The sequence below is a fragment of the Channa argus genome, chromosome 2 (genome assembly GCF_033026475.1).
Source record: "Channa argus isolate prfri chromosome 2, Channa argus male v1.0, whole genome shotgun sequence".
NCBI lineage: Eukaryota > Metazoa > Chordata > Actinopteri > Anabantiformes > Channidae > Channa > Channa argus.
Genome location: NC_090198.1, coordinates 26,186,704 through 26,206,827, shown reverse-complemented (window position 1 = coordinate 26,206,827; position 20,124 = coordinate 26,186,704). Strand labels below are relative to the sequence as shown.

Sequence of the window (20,124 nt, the reverse complement as noted above, 5' to 3'; positions counted from 1 at the left end):
AAAACCAGTATCAGTTTATTATTTATTATTAAGTTGACTTCCACACAATAACTGTAACAAGAAAGATTCACACTGACACAATAACAAGAAAGGCTCATTTTGGAATCCAAAAATATGGACAAAGCTGGGCAAGGACCATTGCAACATATGGCGATTATGTACAGACATGTAGATGGAGAAATATGGGGGAATGTGACTTTGAACACAATGTATTACTTTTTGTTACTGTAAGCTTAAGCATGGCTATTATGCATATTTAATATTTAATATTTCATCATGGTGGCAAAATGTCAATGATATTACAGTAAGACACTGCAAATTCTGAAACTCTACAATGGCTACGACATACGGGCCACAGCTCAGTGAGGATGTTCATCACATAGCCTGAACAAAACACATCAGTAAAGTGCAGAGTAAATAACCATCAGTGTCTGTGGTAATGGAAAGGCATTCGCCAATAGCTGCCTAATTAGCACATTATCTCAATTCAAGGCTTTTTGCTGTTCTGGCTTCTGACTGTAATTTGGCAGTCTGGCTGGCCATAATCTACTGTATTAGCTCTGTCTTTGGCTCTCATTCCTGGACCTAATACCTTTGTAACAGAGGAGGCTGTCCATGGCGATGCATGATTGTCCCAAGGTCACCTTTTTTTTTTTTGTTTTTGGGCACTGGCCCCTTCTAATGGTGGTAAAACACATACACACACACAAAAAAATTAAAGTTGTAATGTAAAACATTTTGGAATTAAACTCTAAGTCTGGTCTGGTATTGTCAGGTTTCCACGGTGTGACGGACTCATTTACACTTCAGTTTCCACAGGACTGTCACACAGCTGTTCCTCAAACATAGTATACTGTTTATTTTCCTTTACTGTTCAGCCAACAGGTCAACAGCACTCAAAGGTGCTGTAACACCTCAACAAGGGAGTTATTTTACCAGACACCAGCCGTTTGCTTTCTTATCACTTAAAGGAAAGGTCACCTCCGGGCCGAACTGCAGCAAATAAACACGGCACATCTGGGTGCTATCAGGGTGCAGACAACAGACTAGCATCCCCACCAATCTATTTTTATATTGAGTGGTGCTTTATTTGTCCCACATGGAAAATTGTCAGAACATCAATTGTCACCTGTCACAACCTAAAACATAAAATAAAAACATAAAATAAATAAGGTAAAAAAAAGCAAAAGCAAATCATCAACCGCTACAACATGCCAATAAAAGTTTGTGTCTTTAGGAAAGTTAGTCAACGATTTAGTATTTCGCATCGAAAAACTACACCACACATGAAATATAACTACAAATGTCGCAGAGCAGCTACACACATAATCATAACATGGTTCTTCCAAATTCAGTCCTCTCTGTCCTGCTGTTAATCCAGCACTGTGTAAACTTGCTGCAACCTGACCGACTACTATTTAGACGTTTTCTGCTGAGTTGTAATGTTTAGCTTACCAGTGCCTAGGGCTCATGGGAAATGGTGTCTTTAAAGTCTGGTACAAAATTAAATATTGGATGAACAATAGTTAGATTTAAAAAAAATATATACTTAGTATCACAAAACATTAGGTACTGTGTGAAATTACATGACATAAAAAGGATGCATTCCGAGGCTGATGTTGATGTTTTTATCTACAGATTGAAGCCAGGGCTAGTTTTAATTTTCACAAAAAGACTAAGATAAAGTCAAAAGTAACACTGCTTCATCCATTTGTGTTTGACGTTCACCAGGTTTTTTGGTTGCAGAAAAAAGGGTGTTTCGGTGAAGAGGTGTGACCAGGTGCAGTGGCTCAGAGACCAGGGTTCATTAAGCAGACCTTAAACTATTAATACAAATTTTCCTTTGGGTAATTCTGCTTCCCCACACAAGGCATACAGGTCAGGCATATCGTTGGTGATTGACTATAGCTAACTTTGCCTTTTGATCACTCTTCTATCAGTCTAAGGTCTGCGCTCTAGACGTTGTAGACTGGGGCAAACTCGGCCACTCAGGAGCCCACTTTACTCTTTACTCCTATACTCTTGTGTTTGGCTGTGGCACTGGCCTTCTATGCACATTCTGCTGCAGCTGCAGCAGCTACGTCTTTGTGCTATTAACAGCTTGTACAAGCTCTTCACTGCTGATCTAAATGAATTGTTGGGATGGGAATCTAAAGGCAATGGCTTGGTCTGCATTCTTTTCTGCTGTGATTGTCCCTCATCGCCCGGCTGCATGATGTGCATCTATCGTAAAATCCATTCTGGCTGCAAAATGCAGTGCACTGTAAAGCTGATTTATAACACTCTCTTGAACTGCAATGAGAGACAAAAGTGCTTCAAAAAATTCTCACTAGTTTGACAATGAAATGCTCCTGGGCAACTTTTGATAACTTAGTTGTATCTGTTTTCTGGCTTATCTTAAAAATACCTTTTCTAGGCATGGAGGGTGTGCTGAGGGCATGTCCTCAAACAGGGTTTCAGGTTATTCTATTCCTGTTTCTTTGTCTAAAAGGCTAAATGTAATCTATGGGAACAAAGGCCCCACACTGCGATTGTGGCAGCTCACTAGTGACTCCATTCAGCTGCACAATCTCTGCAAAAGACTTTTTGTACTCTGCTCTGGGACAGCTGTTTCCTCTCTACTGCTACTTCTGACAGGTGGTGGGGGGTAACCATAGTACATAGTTAATGTTTTCCTGGACATTTTATTTTTTAGAGAAGGTTAACTGTAATTCTTTTAAGCACAATAGTTAGGTGAAAACACACTTTCAGGTAATCGTACTTGCCATTGGAGCCGCAGGGGGAAATGTTTGGCAGCCTTAACTCCACACCAAATAATAGGTGTGGCCTTTAGCCTGACATCATTATTGTAGACAGGAAGTGACTAACTTAACAAAGTAAATGTTCTTAAAGTGGAATTCAGGAAAAATCATTTTGTCTCTCTTCTAGTACCCCCAGTCTCAAACTCCAGCTTCGATGTTTCACGTTTGTGAAGATAAGTGGTGTTAAATTAAATTACATTACCTCTGGTGGTGGGAACTTGAAAAAATGCCTAATGTAGCTTAACAATATTGGATTTTCCACTTCCATCATGCTCTGAAATTTGAGCTACTTCCACATGCACACAAGTGTACTTGCTATGCACCATCACCATCAAGTTCAAGTGAATCTGTACATTTGTTGGAAAGAAACTGTGCAAACTAGGCATCCTGCCACGTCTCAGTAGTTGCACTGTGTCAATACCTCATTTTTATTAGTGAAAAAGTTAGTTTCTAGTTGCTACAGTTACTGTGGGTTAGTTGAGAGGTCAATCACATCTAGAGTAAAAATACTGTTTGTTGTAGTTTTGTTGGGTCTGATAGTAATAGAGATTGTTCCTACTACCCCCATGATTAAAATGGAAGCTACACCCGGGTGTACTACCACTGGCAGGGGTCACCTCAGCTTATTCTGTACTTGCAATGGCTGATTGAATGCAATTCATTAAATGTGCACAGACTGTTGACATTTTAACAGGGCCCAAATCAAGTCTTATGTTTTTACAGCAACCTAGAGAGGCACAACAGCAAGTATAGCAAGGAGGCTGATCCCTGTGTGGCAAGCCATATAGAAAACTGTCTGACCTACTAAAGTGCTCTTGAGCTTATCTTTGCACAGGCAGCAGTCAAGTGACAAATGGATCATTAAAGTGATTAAACATAATTTAATAAGTCCCCACTTTTTTTTTTTTTTTTTGGATCCCATATGTTGCAGATCTGCTCGCATGCTAGCTCTGCCTGGACTATCATCCCTGTTTTTTCTGCATTTTTTGGAGTACCCTTATTTTGTGTGCTCTAATAGATCATACATAGGGTTAGTTTCCCTGGTTGCTAGTCCCAGCCCAGCCGGCCCTCCACCAACATCCTAGGTGTTTAGACTGTGGTGACTGATGACTGTAGTTCAGTTGGTAAGGCAGTCATCCACCGACCACAGGCTCAGTGCTTCAACTCCTGGCCCCCACTGGCTACGTGTTGAAGTGTCCTTGGGTTGCTCCCCAAATCGTTCCTGGTGGGTCAGGTGAGCACCTTGCATGGCAGGCAATGCCATCGGAGTGTGTGTGTGTGTGTGTGAATGGGTGAATGAGAAGCAACATAAAGTGCTTTGGATAAAAGCGCTATATAAGCTGTTTACCACTTACCTTCAGCCATCACAGATAATGGGGATATGCCTGGCCATCCCTGAATGGAGGTTAGCTCTCCCAAATCTCTAGCATCTGTCCTCCATCTGTCCTCCTGAGGCTCAGTCCTCCAGCACCCTGAGCACTGGTCCAACCATTCCCAGCACTCCCAGAACTCAAATTCCCAGCAACTACAGTATGGGCTTTAGGCACCTAGAGCTCCCTATATTCCCTGAGTTTTTGGTTCAACTGATGTCCCCAATGTTGATGAGTCAGGGAGTCCCCTGACTTTTCTTTGGTTCCTCAGTTAACTGATGCTCCATATGTTCCTCGGTCAGCTGATACCTCCGGTGTCCCTGAGTAAACCCACTAGAACACAAGGTTGTCAACTCCCTAGTACTTCAGCCACCTGGTTTCTCTCCTGAGATGACCTTTTCCCCAGTGTTTCAGGGCCCTGGTCATTCACCCAAGGTGTTCTACCCTTCAGTACTTCACCCACCTGGTGACCTGCCTGGAACCCATTAGTTTCAGTGCTGGAGCTTTTCAGCAATCTGCCTGAGGTGTTCCTTTTATCTCCGCTCCAATTCTTGGGCCACCTGGCTGAGATGTCCAGTTCTTTTGTGCTCCCGCTCCCAAGCCACTTGCCTGAGGTCTCCAGCTCCAGTCCTTTGTTTATAGACTGTCTGCCTACTTTGAACCCTGCTTGGACTCTCATCCTGTCTGTTTTCCCCTGCATTTGGTTACCTGGACTCATAAGCCTCTATTGCATCCTATTATAGACTTCATTTTGCATTATCCCTGCCTGCCTCCGTGTCTATCTGCACTTGCTTCCCCGATGCCTAGTTTCTCTGCCTAGTAATTTTCTTTTGAAAACATGACAGGGTGATTGATTTGACTACATACAGACAGGCAAGCAGACGCACAGGATTAGTGATTTATGTTTGTATCATTGCTCCTCACTGTTGCTGCTCAGTAGTGACTCAGCACTACTGCAGCCTCGGCCCAACGAGGGAATTGAAAAACTAGTCCACCCAATTATGGTTCTCTGTTTTCTTGCAGTATTCTGATGTTAGGTCAGTAAGGGCAGTATCAGCAGGCATAGTATAGTTTTTCCATTTCAATATTTTTTTTTCTGGGGCATTGAAAGGACTCATGCAACTCATTATTATGCTGCTTTACATCAGCTCAGTGTCTGTGTACAGTGGTTGCAATGTTTATGAGGCTCTGTTGACTGACACTGAAAACCAAACATATATCTTTGATAGTTTCACTTGAGTGGCGATATCTGCAGTGAATGTAGGATCAGAGTAAGAAAAAGATTACTTTCAGATTCTCCCTGGATGTGATTATGCCTCTAAAATAAATCACAGCACTACAACTTTAGTTTCTGACTGACTGGAGGTGTTTCGATCCTGGTTTGAATTGCACAGTATGCTGTTTAATGACCTATTGAGCAGCTCTTATTTGCTCTGCGGCTTGTTAATGACCTCAAAGTGAATATCACCTTGGAAGAGCCCTTCTTTTTTTTTAATTACGGACATGCGAAGTACAAATTTGAAAAATTGTATCTTCCTCCAGAAGTACTATTAAGCACTGCAATAACCACAACATTAATATAATGCAATAATAATAAAATATTGCAGTCGCCAAACTGCAGACAAATTTTGTTTGTAAACTGAAGACTTAAAAAAGACTTAAACCGTCTTTCTTTCTGTTGATTCCTTCATCCCCTTCTTTTGTTTCTGTCTCTGCTTTAGAAAATAAGGAAGCCAATCTAATGTAGTTTGGGTTTGCAGGCTGCTCTTAATGTCTTACTAAATGGGCCCATTTGGATCTATTGAACAGCACAGAGCTTCTTGCTAATGACCTTAGTGTGATAACGCTTCAGTTCCTTCCTTTAAGTCTGATGCTATGATGCCATCTGCCTCCACTGTCTAAACATGCACCAACATATTTAAAGACAGAACATTCTACGTCCGTTTTTACCACTTAGACATGTATGAAGTTATGTAGAAAATTTTTTAAAAAACTGCAAAAAAGTGCTAGTACAAATGTTCCTTAATTAGAAATTAATTTCATCAAGGGAGTTACAAACTTTTACACTTACTGTATCCTTTTTTATACACTCGACCATTTTTGTTACCTGTTACCTTTTGTTAACATTAATGGTGAGGGGGTGACAATTTGTACTTTGCTAGCTGAATCTGCATTATTATTATAACATTATGTATTATTATTATGATATTAAGTTTTGCATCCTGAATAGTTCTTTATCAGCAGAAGTAACTAAAATGGTCAAAGAGTGTATTAAAAGTCATATTTTAAAATAAAAAACATGTTCGTATTTCGCTGGAATTGTCAGAGATTGGATATAAACTGGATCCTGGACCAGGATTCAGGAAATTTATCGAATACCATGTGTGCTTGTGAGATAAAACAAAATATAGAAAAAAAAATCCAAAACAAAAACACATCAACAGCACCATATTATCATAGTGTCATGCTCTCTGTGATTGTTGTTAACCAGGAGTTAATAACTCATCATGTTGTTTTACATCTTTTTTCCATTATTTCTATCTATTTTTAAGAAACTAAATATTGCCGGAGGCTGTAACGTTCAGTGTAGGATAATTTAATAAAATACTTTCTACAAGCATCAGCCCCCTATTTATTGAGGTTCATCTTGAATGAGGGTTGCTGATCTCAAAAATAAATATGTTTTCTTACAAATAGTTTCTACCGATGTAAAAATTGTGCTTGTGTGTATGTATAGATTCAAATGTGTGTGAATACAGCTTTACACAGTAAAACATGGTTTCTTTTCCATTCGTGTCACGATGGCAGTTAATCCCTCAGATGATACATATCCTTCTGCATTATTTGAACATTTGCTAGCCATTTTTATTTTGACAAAGCACAGCCAAAGGGTTAGCCAGGCATAGCTCAGTCTGGCAGGTTGAAATAGTTTTTACTTCCCTTATCACCTGCGGTGAGATTTTTTTTCATTGTAGTGTGATTTACCATGTAATGGATTCTCAGCCACAGTGTCAAATCTTCATGGTTCATCTTAGTCCTCTAATAAACCAGAAACCCACTGCTCGAAAACAACTCTTTATTCTCTGTAGAGGTCCGGTGATCCAACAATTATCCACTCCAGAGGTCGTTGTTTTTTTGAATTCCACGTTCCACAATTGAGCTGATAACAAAGTAATTCCACAGAAACCATGTTCCTCCTCAGCTACACACTCAACATTCCACTACTACCTTGTTGCTTTACTTTAGCTCAAAAAAACGCTAAACAAACATCTTTTCCTTTACCAAACACAGGCAAAACTCTTCTCCAATATAGGAAACAATTATTAAATTACTAATAAACTAACAACAAAAAAAACCCTGCTATTAAAATATTATGACCACTTTCTTAGGGTCGTCTTTCTTCTGGTGTCAGAGGTCGCCAGCACTTGACACACCCTAGGGGAACAGTCTTTCATTCTGAATCTTGAAAAAGACAGACCTTGGTTATGGGTCTATCAAGCTCGTTAGTCATCCTGATACGAACCTGGTGGATTAGACCATGTTCATCTTTTATTGTGACCTTCTGATATGTGGATGAATGGTCCTGTTTACATATTCAGCTGATAATAAGCTGCTAACTGAATGAAAGAGAAGTTTATATATTCCAATTAGTTTGAACATACCCAAAATAATAGTATGTTGAATGCAGAATGTACAAAAATATTTTTGCGATGAAGTATAAGTGAAAAACGTGAAATCAAAGTGAATTGTTTTAAAATTGTTTTAAAAATTGTTTTAAAAGTGCTTATGAAAGTGCTTGTGTACTTGTGAGGAGCAAAAGGCCGGGTTTATACACATTTCTACATTTATCTGCAAATAAAATAAAATTAAATTAAGTGAAAAAAATGTAAAGGAAGAGTCAGAATGGAATTTAAACATAATTAGCTCAGATGAAAACTGAGCAAAAGTAGAAACTGCAAAGGAAAACATTTACCTTATCTTGCTTTATAAGATCAAAATGATCCCAACCTGGAGAAAACGTCCTTCTTCCTGATGGTCACATAAATATCAGTGGATAATGAAAAACAGAAACTAATAGAAACAACACCAAACGTAGTCTCCTCTCCTCCTTTCACCACGGGAAAGGTGTATTTGCAGAGCGCACTGTATTCAGCTCCCCAAAGGATTTGTGTAAGTATGAATGTAAAGAAGGATGCCACAAACAAAAGTCTTTCAGTCATTCCCTCTGCTCCCTTTCATTAAAGATGGATTATTTCTGAATAGCAATATGTCACTGTCAAATTAACTGCTACACCTTTGGCATCTCAACTTTAATTAAATAAGATGATAGTCAGAGCCAAGAACTCTTTTTCATGCTCGTGGTTTTATTAATATTTGCAACAATGCCCTTTATCGCCCATTTTGTTCTTTCAATCAAACATTTTCTAGTTACAATGAATTAACAGGATACCTTGGGAGATTTCCCTGTTGGTGTATGATTCATGTCATATTGTGACATGCCCATTGTCTCCCGCAGAGTTCCTGGCTGTGGTGGTGCTATCAGTTTCTAAAATTCCTATTATATCTAATATCCTAGGACTGAATGAGAACATTTCACAAACAATTTTAGAAGTGGGACAGTGGCACATACAGAGTATGTCGGAGCACCACCTCTGCTCCTTTCTTAAGCTCCGTATCCACAGAATATGTAAATCTTTGGACTTGTTTTCGATAGTCGGACCCCTTTGCCTATTTTCTGTGTGCTGTAATTAGGTGTATACACCTGACATAAAATCAGACTTAATTACAGCAGTCAGGAAGAAAGATATTTTTGTTTCCAAAGTGCTTGTTCCAAATTTTTATAATAAATATTATTTATTTGTTATTGACATGCAATCGCTAACATCATATAGAACCTTCATGGCCCGAGAGGCAATTGTTTGTGAAATAGAACTCCCATTTCAATACTAGGCTTTCAAATTTCCCCAGCGATATAATCATTTGTTTCTATTGCTGGAAATTGTAAGGGTGGAAGCGCATGAGACCATCCCTGCAGATACTGATAATAAATCTCTCGGTGACTTTCTGTTTGCTTTTGTCTGTGTCCTCAGTCTGTTTTCTAACAGTCTCCGTGTATGCTTTCTTGTTTTTATTTTTCTAGGTGATAAAGCTATCATTCGAAGAGTTTGACTTGGAAAGAGGATATGACACACTAACGGTGGGAGATGGAGGGAAGATAGGAGACACTCGCAGGGTGCTCTATGTGTAAGCACTACTTATATGTTCTTCCATATAATGTACCGTAGTAATATTTACATGCAACAGTATAGAACAAGCTAGTCATGTTAATTAGAGGGACAATTGTAGCCATGATGATACTAGAAGTAACGTGCTGGATAAAAGTGATTGCATTATTAACTGAAAATGTTTGAATCAAACTTTTGGATACTACTCTGAACCGAGTACGGTTTTAAGTCAGCAGCACATTGTGAATAACCAGGGCTGCTTATTAACACTTTGCTTTCATGTGGATGTATTTCTGTGTTGATATAGACTTACTGGTTCCAGTGTCCCTGACCTCATTGTTAGCTTGTCTAGTCAGATGTGGCTGCACCTGCAGTCGGACGATACCATTGGCTCAGCTGGATTCAAAGCCGTTTATGAAGGTATGATTTCCTTTAGCGCGAGTTCAACAACAACTTTAAATATAACTGTCAGCCATACTTTCCTTTCTCTGCCTCTGAAACTCTCACACACACACACAGGCATATACGCCCAAATAATAGAGTGTGAAAGTCACGGCTTTGCTGACATGGTGCTTCAATAGTAAACACAACTCGTGGTGTCTGTCCTTGTGTGTACATGTGAGTATGTGTGCAACTGTGCATTGCAACAAGGTAATAAATGAATTATGAGTCATTCAGTTGATCGTTTTGCTTTGTTAATATACATATATTGTGCCAACGCTGACACTCATAGAGAGACAAAGAAGGTCACAGGGAGTCATGGTGAGCAGGAGGTGTATAGATGTTCCTCTAAATATGTATTGAGAAAAAAACGGTTTATTTAATGGATATACTTGATTACATGCTGCATCTCACAATGCCAATACAGCTCTTTCTATTCAGCTCACCTAAATGGAACTAAACTCCATTGAATTTACTTAAGACAAAGAGTGACGCAAGTAGGGCGAGAGGTAATTACATAAATCAAGAAATTGACAGAATGGGAAAGAATTAGACAAACGTAGTGAAATAGAAGTGTGGGAGTGTGATAGAGAGAATGTGAAGAGGATGAAGGTTGGGCTCCTGATTCTAGTTACCTAATCCATGGTGTTGGTGACAGTGTTGTCCAGGGTCAGTTCCTCTTCCATGTTATAGGGCCAACGTTGGTGTTGTGTGTTTAACATGACTTTTCATCCATCACTGCCCTGAACTCTCAGTGGACCATTTCTGTTATCTGACATTAGATATTTTAAGACAGTGACGCATGTCAGAATCAAATTAGGAAAGAATACACAAAACAAAACAAACAAATAGTACTTGATGACCTCTGGATGATCTTGTGTTTTCTGGATTTCTCCAGGTTAACTAAACAATTGCCTAATAGTGTGTTTTGTGTGTGTGTTTGTGTCCTTGTGGGTATAATGCTGTCACAATGTATAATGTCACCATGCTACACAGCTTGATCAGCATTATCCCCTGAGAGCTCTTCTCTTTTCAGCCCTTCAGCAAAACCCTACATATGTGTAAGGATGTGTCACACAGACTAACATGTTTGCACTGCATGCTTGTGTAGTTGTGTGTGTTTGCATGTGTGTGCATGTATTAGAGACAGAGAGAAAGAGAGTGTGTTAATATCATAAACACACACACAGCCCATTATGATAATTGAAGCTTTCAGTGAAACGCTGCTGCCAAGTTTCCAGGCTGATGGCAATTGGCTGTGAAAAGAGTAACGATGTAAACAATGTATTTATTTTTTAAGTCATCAAAGGACTGAAAATTAGCATCGAATGCCTTTAAGATTCTGCTGTTCTATGTGTCCATGTTACCCTCCATGTTAGACTACCTAAAATGTAAAACCTTTGTTTTAACCTGTCTTCATAATTCAGATAAGTTATCATTAAGGCTGTGAAAAGGATAATTTGATAGTTGTTACCAAAGCTGTAGCTGTGTTACCATGTAATGATTTAAAACTATACATTTATTAGCAAAACTAAACATTGTAAATTGTTCGCTCTGATTCATTACCGAAAACAAGCTTTGCCGGCGTGAAGACAAAAAAATGTGGCTGGAATATATTGAAATACATCTCAACCTCGTGGTTTGTCTCGAAATGTGGCAGTAATGCAAAGTTTATGGGAATGTGTGGTTAATGGACTAAATCACAAATAAGTATCAGAAAGGTCCCTAAATTATCCATCAGTGTAATGTTACTCCTTTTGCTTTAATCCATCAATCTTCCATGGTTTTCGTTTTGAGGTTTATTCTCAGCAATGTCGATTACTTTGTAGATATTATGTTAAGATAAAGAACTAAATAAAGCATTAGGTGTTGTATGTTTACTTTAGTAAAACTCATTAACCTTTGGTGGAAAAAAAGAAAGAACGCACAGAAAAGAAAGAGAAAGAACAAACTAAAAAGACAGAACAATATGTGAGAGAGGCAGTTACGACCATAATGACAGACTTTCCAGGGGCTCAAGATTGCTAATATCCATCCTGACACTCATCAACTGTGTGACAGCTAGCTGTGGGCCACACACACACACACACACACACACACACACACCGCTGCCACTTCTTTCAGTATTCTATTCCTGTAGGTGTACTCACAACTGAACCGATAGTAAAAACGTAGAACACATGCACACACACACACATACACACATACGTAGCTCACCTTGAGATGTATTTGCCCAAAGCAAATCCAGGAGCATGGTGTAGCATGTTTTACAAGATGACAGACGTCTGGTAGAATGTCAAATTTTAAAGACGGGAGTGAGAGAAGAGCGGTGGATAAAAACACACTCCCATTATGGGAGCAGAAAAGCGAGTGACAAAATGAATAGAATATGTTTGCGGGCCAGTTCGGCAGAACTACTAATGTGACACTCATGCCAATAAAATCAGACCGAGAGGGTGGCGGCAGTAAGAAGAAAACGGCACAGCGGGAGGGACGGACAGGGACCGTTTGAAACAGGCCAGACAGAGACGAGTGGGGAAAGAAGGAAACAAAGGACAGACTAGACATATGTGTCTGAGAATGTGTAAACAGAAATCAGTCATATTTCATACAGTGTCACAGTCATCAGTGTTGCTCTCTTTGATTTTTACCTCCTGCTGGTTACTTAACAAGAGTACGCATGGATCACTGTGTGTGTTTGCATTTACCTGTGCGCCTCCACTTATTGTTTTGCCTTTCACAATTAAAGCTGAATTGCGCTACAATTACCCTGATGACAATTAGCTGTGAGGAGGGAAACAATAGAATGGATTTCTCAGAGGCTGGCGTTCCATTCACAGCAATGGAAAACAATAATAGACACTAGATATGTTCACATTATTGCTGCTCCTCACAGCCGTGTTGATTTTGCTGCTGGCTCTCCTTTTAACACGTGACGGTTCTTGCCACTTGTTAACCCTTTGGCATCATTACCAGCTTCCTACCAAAGATAGCATCTTTTTTACGAGTTGCGTTTTGGATTTTCGTGGCCCTGGCCGACCGGAGTCCAGTCAGACTAACTGCATGAGAATGATCTGTTTAAAAACTCATTCATGCACCACATCATCAGCCACATAAACTCTCTATCTGTATTTCCTTTTGAGAAGTAATACTTCTGAGGCCCCTTAGGCTATCTAGGTTTAGTTTTTTTTTTTTTTTACAAATGGACAGGACACGCATAAAAGATTGAAAGATTTGACTCCCTGATTATCTAAAAACTAATGTATGCAATTTTTTGGCATTTGACATTGCCTCACATGCATAATCAGACAACCCGTTATCTGAATGTCATCCTGTCTCATGTTAACATCAATTATGAGAACAAAAACACGGCTTTCTGTGTGTGTTACAGAGATTGAACGGGGAGGCTGTGGTGATCCCGGGGTGCCTGCGTTTGGTCGTCGTAGCGGCGATCGCTTTCAACACGGTGACGTGTTGACCTTCTTTTGCCAGTCAGCCTTTGAACTTGTGGGAGAAAGGACTATCACGTGTCAGCACAATAACCAGTGGTCTGGAAATAAACCCAGCTGTGTCTGTAAGTACACATAGTTGTCTTCATGCTAGTTTGTTTTAGCTTTCTGGGATTTTATTCTTGGATTCATACTATTAATCCCCCTTTGTTCCTTCCTCTTTGTAGTCTCATGTTTCTTCAACTTCACCGCTCCATCAGGGACCATACTGTCCCCAAACTACCCGGAGGAGTATGGGAACAACATGAACTGTGTGTGGTTGATAATCTCGGAACCGGGAAGCCGCATTCATCTCCTTTTCTCCGACTTTGACCTGGAGCCACAGTTTGATTGGCTGGTGGTCAAAGATGAAGGTAATTATATTTCATCTTATTATTTCAAACTTTGTGTTTCTTTTTACTTTTAGGTTGATCCATTCTTAGAAATAAGGACATGACAATATGCATATGCTAACTATTTAATGTGAAAATATCGATGGCCACGTACAACTGAAATAGCTAAATATTTGGGAGGGGGACACACTTAGGTAGGTAAAGAGAATTGCAGATTGGATTTGGTGGGTGAATGGTTGGCTGACAAACTGGCTGGATGGAGAGACACTTGTAATCCTTTTTGATTTTTTCTGTTTAAAACCTTACATCATTTTCCACTTCACACAGAACAAAGCAAAATTAGATAGGTGCTCCCTATCGTAATAAAGGTTATTGATTTAAAGTAAATCAGGTAAAGCCCTTGTTTGAGTGGCTGGTCATTAAAGATGAAGTTGTGCTTAATTGACTGGCTGTGAACCTGTCCCTCTGCAGGGATGTTTTTGTAGCAAGATTTTCTAAATTGCAGGGCAATTAGTGCTGTTGCAGTGGGCAAAGTGAAATTAAAGTTGTTGCTTTCATTTGTTTCAATTTGTTCCCTTTGGTGAGAAATCAAAGGGAAACCACACTTTAAGTCGGATTTTATAAACTTCTGTAACTGACATGCCTCATTGAAAAGAATCGGGAGTTTGAAGTTTTTGCAATAAATACTCTCTTTACCAATGTACAAACTTTAAGAAGTATGTTTCAAACATCATCTTAATGTGAAGAGGAGCTGTCATCCATTGAAATGTTGTCTCAGACTTTGTACAACAATTGCATAGACATGACTAAGCTGCAGACTGTCGGACATTGTCCAAGAGTAGCATTGCTGAAGTGACCAAAGTTAGTCTTTCTGTTACATATTATAGCTCTATGTGCTGCTCAGTAGTGTAAAATCATATTGGATTCAAAACGTGGAACAATGAACAGATTTTGGTTTGAAAATAGCTCATAAATTATCAGTGTGCCCTTCAATTAGGCTAATACACTGGTAATGAAAATAATAGTTAGTTGAGATACAAACTTTGAACAATGTTAGTGTGATGTGGCCAGTGGGGCAACCCCCAGTTAGCTGATGTGACTTTCAAAAGATGTAATCCAGGAGGACATAACTATGCACCTCAGTGAAGTAAGATAAAGGTTTGTCTGTGTCAGACAAACCCAAGGATTATTTTTTTTATTCACCATGGGTTTTACGTGACCTTGACACTCATGATTTTGTCTTCTTTTTTCTTCCTGGATAATAAAACATTGAAATGCAAGAAAATGGGAAGCAGTAGTGAACCAAGCAACCACAGTAATCTCCTGAGATTCAAAAGTAGAAGAATGTATTCCAGCCTAAAAACCCTTATAGAGCTTCACAGTACACTTTTGAAAAGTGTGTAAAGGCTTCCTCTAATCAGAAAGACATCCTCGTCATCTAATAAATAGTAAAAAAACAACAACAACAACAAAAAACACAGTCATAGAATCTTACAAAAGAGGTTTTTTTCTCACTTTCTTCTCTTAGACAAGACGGCATATGATCTTGTCACTCTTTCAGCTATTGTCATGTTGATTCTCTTCTCCTGGCCTCTTGCCTAGTAACAAAATAATAAATAATAAATGAAATGACTTTGCAGCTCTCAGTTAATGTGTGGACCAATCGGGCTAAAGTGCATTGAGTCCAAACTGTCACGTCCTGGAAGAACTACAAAGAAATGTGTTTGTAGGTGGAGACTATCGACTACAGATGCAGAGTGGTTTATTACTGAAGAGAAGTTTGAAAATGACTGTAGTTCAACTAGTGTACTGATAGTTCTCTGTTATGCTTAAAGGGCCAAGAGGGTTTTTAAGCTTAGTACTGTGAATACACAGCAGTGTCACTGGGATAATCTTAATTCATTATCAAAACCATAAGCTTCAGCTGTTTGAATGTGCGCAAATAACTCGTGTGTATCTGTACAGTGAACTCACACATACAAACAGAGGGACAAATAGGATTTTTGAGGTTTCCTTAAAATCCATGATTGTAGGAGACAAGATGAGTGAGTTTAAACAGCAGTAATACAGAGTTTACTTGAAGTGTTTGAGGATCACATTCTCAAAGACAATCAATGAAGAGACCAGAGTACAATAAACAATACATCAAACGTACTTTGTGGGAGATTATTCCTCGGTGGATAAACACAGGAAATGTCAGGTCGCGAAAGCCGGGCTTTGTGGTGGAAAACCACTGTGGTAGACTCCTGGTGGGCCATCAACAACAACAAGCTTTGTGTTAGTCTTAGCATGAACTTTAGTTGTGCCTGCGAACAGCTTATCAACATCAGTTGACATTTATAATTACAAATCACACTCAAACAAATTCCCGCTTACGGTCAATCAAACCAGTAAAGTGGTCTTACTGTTGATCATTCCCGTGCTGCTGCTGCTGCTAGTTAATCGGATTTTTTTTCCCTACCTGCTACAAACCGCTGTTACTGGCTGTGATGATTGATTTCTCCATCAACTTCCTCTGCCTCCTCCTGCTTTATTGTCTTATTGCAGTACATATTTGGGGATGGCATTTCTTTCCTTCTGCATTATGCATATTCCATATCTCACAGATACGGGCCTGCTGGTTTGTGTTCTGTGTAGGTCTTTAGAGTTTTATTGCTCTCCCCACTGAATCTGTTGCTGAATGACTGGGGAGGCACCTCCGGAGTGTATTCTCCCAAACAAAAGTTTGTAACCATTTGTTGTAGTAAATGCTTCTATGCTGTGACACAAATGCCTCAGACAGAAATTAGGTGATGCATAGTTATAGCTATACAGGCCAGTGTGGAAGGTGTAATGGTTTCGGGGCCATTCAGCTGGCACACAGTGGGCCCTTCAATGACTACCGAGCGATGCCTTAATGCCAGAGCATATGTTAACATTGCAGCCAGGTTCAGCCATTTATTGCAATCCTGTATCATCCGAGGGGATGATAAGTACTCTGAACAAGATAATACTCCCTGCCATGATGACTGAATTGTTCAGAAATGCATTGTTCAAGACACATTCAGGTAAAATAATGTTCCTGACCTGGACACCACAATCTCCCGATGTCAGGTCACTTCACTCAGTGTGATCCACTCAAATGATGTATCTTCAGTGCAGAGCATCTTTTTGCAGTTTTCTGACATACTGTCTGTACGGTTTGCTCTAATGCTAGAATCCTGCAGGTCCCTTAGTGGGTTGCTGCCAAGGCATCCAGGCATTTGTTGTTAAGGTCAGAGGTGGTTGAGTGTGCACAGGGGTCTCCATTTCCTGTGGGTTGTTTTTTTTTTTTCTTGTCTGTTGGGTTAGAAAAACACTTACAAATCCTGCCCGGTACCTAGGTGCATTTCCACTGAACATAATTGGAAGGGAATTTGGAAGGATTTTTTTTTTTTCAATATTTATTTTTGTGCAGATTGAATTCATAACTATGAGTTCATAAAAGTACACTGTCGGATAACATTACTCAAAGCAACTATCTGTGCAGAAACCATGAAAAATACCATTGGCAATTCTTTAGAAGGCAGTCATCCTTCAATGGCCAGCTGATTTCTTATCCTCTCAGCCCAGAAGTATGGTTTGGTAGGTAACCTTCTAGCCTCTGGTGGTCTAATAATGAGGTGGCATCTAGCATGAACAGGAGTGAATGGTGGTGATGTGTCTTAGGGAGGAGGACAGAGAAGGTGGATGTGTGAAGCAGTGTGTACTTCAGTACTTACTGTAAAGCAACATGGCAAAGCTCAGCCAACTACAACAGTAACATCTAAGGATAAAATGTGCCCTGCAGGAGACGTTTGTCTCCATTGATTACTTATTCGATTCTTCTTGATTTTCGATATTTTGTGATAATCCTTTGGTGACATATTTTTACATAGGCTAGCAATTTGGAACTTCCCTATGTATCTGACTATTTTATCAAATACAGGTATTAAACTGTTAATTAAGCAGTTTATTGAAACAATGAATCATTGCTGATACTGTATCTTAGTGATGATAATGCAGTATATGCTTTGAATTCCTTAGATACAGTGCCTGCTAAGCAGTTTGGGTGGCAGCAAATAACAACATATGAGGCTTGAAACTTGACTTGGACTTGACCCCCAAAGATTTGAGCCCTAATTTAAACTCTAGCTCAAAGACTTGAGAAAAAGTGACTTGTGAACATCTGTGGCTGAACTCATTGGAGGACTGCTTAGGTAGCTGTGTTCTGAACCAGCCGTTGCCGTAATAAAGGAGTCAAAAACAAAAACCAACATCAGTTTCAACATTTTAATTAAAAAAACTGCATTGATAATGTGTCATTCTGGAAGAAAACATCATTCCGTACTGACAGTAGAACTAAATGACATGAATGGGCCTTTTTTTCTAATTAAATAATTTAATCTACAGGGACTGAATTCCAGGCAGATGATGGGCTAATAATGTTACCAACAAGGTTTCTCTCTGAGTTAAAGAGAAATGAAGAAGTAGATAATAGTGACATGTTTATATGTGTTCATCTGCAAAATAACATATTGGCATTAGTTTTGAAGGAATCTGGAGAACTCCTGAAATGTCTAAACCTTTTTTTTTTCTAGCCCAGTAACAAGGTCTCCTGGGGTATTTTGTTTTTGCCTTTATAGGGGTCCTTTACTTTCTAAGTGTGTCCTTGGCCTAATGTTGCACTAATGCACCATTAAATGTGTCACTGAAAGACTGTCTCAACTCTGTTCTATTTTAGGTCTGTCTGAGCCAACAACATTTGGGACGTTCTCAGGAAAAGATGTTCCGTCACAGATTGCCTCAAATGGACACATCATGAGATTGGAATTTCAGTCTGATCATTCCAATACTGGCAAAGGCTTCAATATCAGCTATACCAGTATGTACTATGTCTGTCTTTTTCTATTAGTTTAATTTTAAATTTCGTAATAAATTGCTTTTCATCCGTGCAATCTAAATTATGTAAATTGCAGGTTTTGCATGTGTGTCCTCTTACATCCAGTGCATAATACATACATCTTGTTTAAGGCATCGTACATGTGTGGAGTTTCTCACCTGTTTATAGATATATCCCCCAACGGGCCAGACATTATTTGGTACCTGTTCAACTGCTCCTCAACTCAAATATCATGTCAATATGAGCCAAAATCTTGAAGGGATTTTTCCCGGGGGGCCCAACCTATTACTAGCAAGGTGAACCTAATAAAGTGGCTGCTGAGTGTATACACATATATGACATATACAGTCTGGGGTCACTGTCATATTATTTTTCTCTCAAAATGGTTTGCATTTGAATTTATCAGGGCAACATTCCTTGAATAACTTTTAATACAGTTTGCCTGTTGGAGTAGAATCACAAGCAACAAAAGGTTTGTTTTATTGTGCATGTGCTGTGGTGGCAGTAATGTGCGTTTCTGTGTAATGATATATTTTCCTTAGTCCAAAACGTGTCCAGTCAAACATCAGCATGGCGTGACAGCAGCTACAATGAAGGTTTGATAGCAGTAAACAGTAAACGTGAGCTGCAGTGGTTTTATTTGGGTCAGGTTCTTATAATGGAAAAGGAAGGGACACAAATAACAAAAGCAAACTTTCATAACCAATTGCTACATTAAAATCATTCTCACATTGAAATTGTTTTTTAAATCATGACAGTGTGCACAAGATTGGGGCGGCTGTAGCTCGTTCACGGACCACAGGGTCAGTGGTTCGATCCCCAGTCCCTGCTATATGTCGGTATAAGTGTCCCTGGGCAAGACACTGAACCCCCAACAGCCCTTTCCCATCCCCAGCAGGGCAGTGCTGGTCCCAAGCCGGGTAGAAATTGGGGAGGGTTGCTTCAGGAATTGCATCCGACGTAAAAACTGTGCAGAATCAACACGCAGACAATGATCCGCTGTGGCGACGCTGAGCTCACGGGATAAGCCGAAAGGACAAAAAAAAAAATAAAAAAAAAATAAAAACGTATACACAAGATAATAATATATATGTAATAATATATAATAATAAAAGGATTAGATCTGTACTGTAGATATTTTTTAAAAAGGGGAACAAACTCTTTTTAAAGAACATGTTATTCTCTTTTGTAGATGCCACTAATTTCTCTAAAATGCTCTGATGATACATCTATTCCTGTTATGAAAGACCCATTCTTTGCTACCATCCATCCATTATCTTAATCACTTATCCTCTTCGGGGTCACTTTTTAGCTTCAACCCGGGGACTTTTTAGCTGCGAGGCAGCGAGGCTAAAGACTACACCAGCGTGCTGCCTTCTGTGCACATATGTAGATGCATAAATTATCAGAGCTTAACCATGACCCTTTCATTTTGGACTTTCTTTCCCTCATAGCCTTTGACACTTCGAAAATAGGAGAAAAGTCCACCTCAAATAGATAGATAGAAAAACATCGATTTTACTTTATAAACTTATTTGCAGTTTCA

The 20,124-nt window shown here is 39.3% G+C and overlaps 1 protein-coding gene across 2 annotated transcripts in view; it reads left to right on the top strand.

The window, feature by feature from the left end:
* Positions 1-20,124, top strand: part of csmd1a (CUB and Sushi multiple domains 1a) — a 378,013-nt gene that overhangs the window by 219,721 nt on the left and 138,168 nt on the right. For both annotated transcript variants that reach the window (XM_067487730.1, XM_067487721.1), the window contains exons 11-15: positions 9,312-9,415; positions 9,704-9,816; positions 13,229-13,411; positions 13,514-13,699; positions 18,420-18,560. In XM_067487730.1, coding sequence (XP_067343831.1) covers positions 9,312-9,415; positions 9,704-9,816; positions 13,229-13,411; positions 13,514-13,699; positions 18,420-18,560 — 727 coding nt within the window. The remainder of the gene's footprint in view (positions 1-9,311; positions 9,416-9,703; positions 9,817-13,228; positions 13,412-13,513; positions 13,700-18,419; positions 18,561-20,124) is intronic.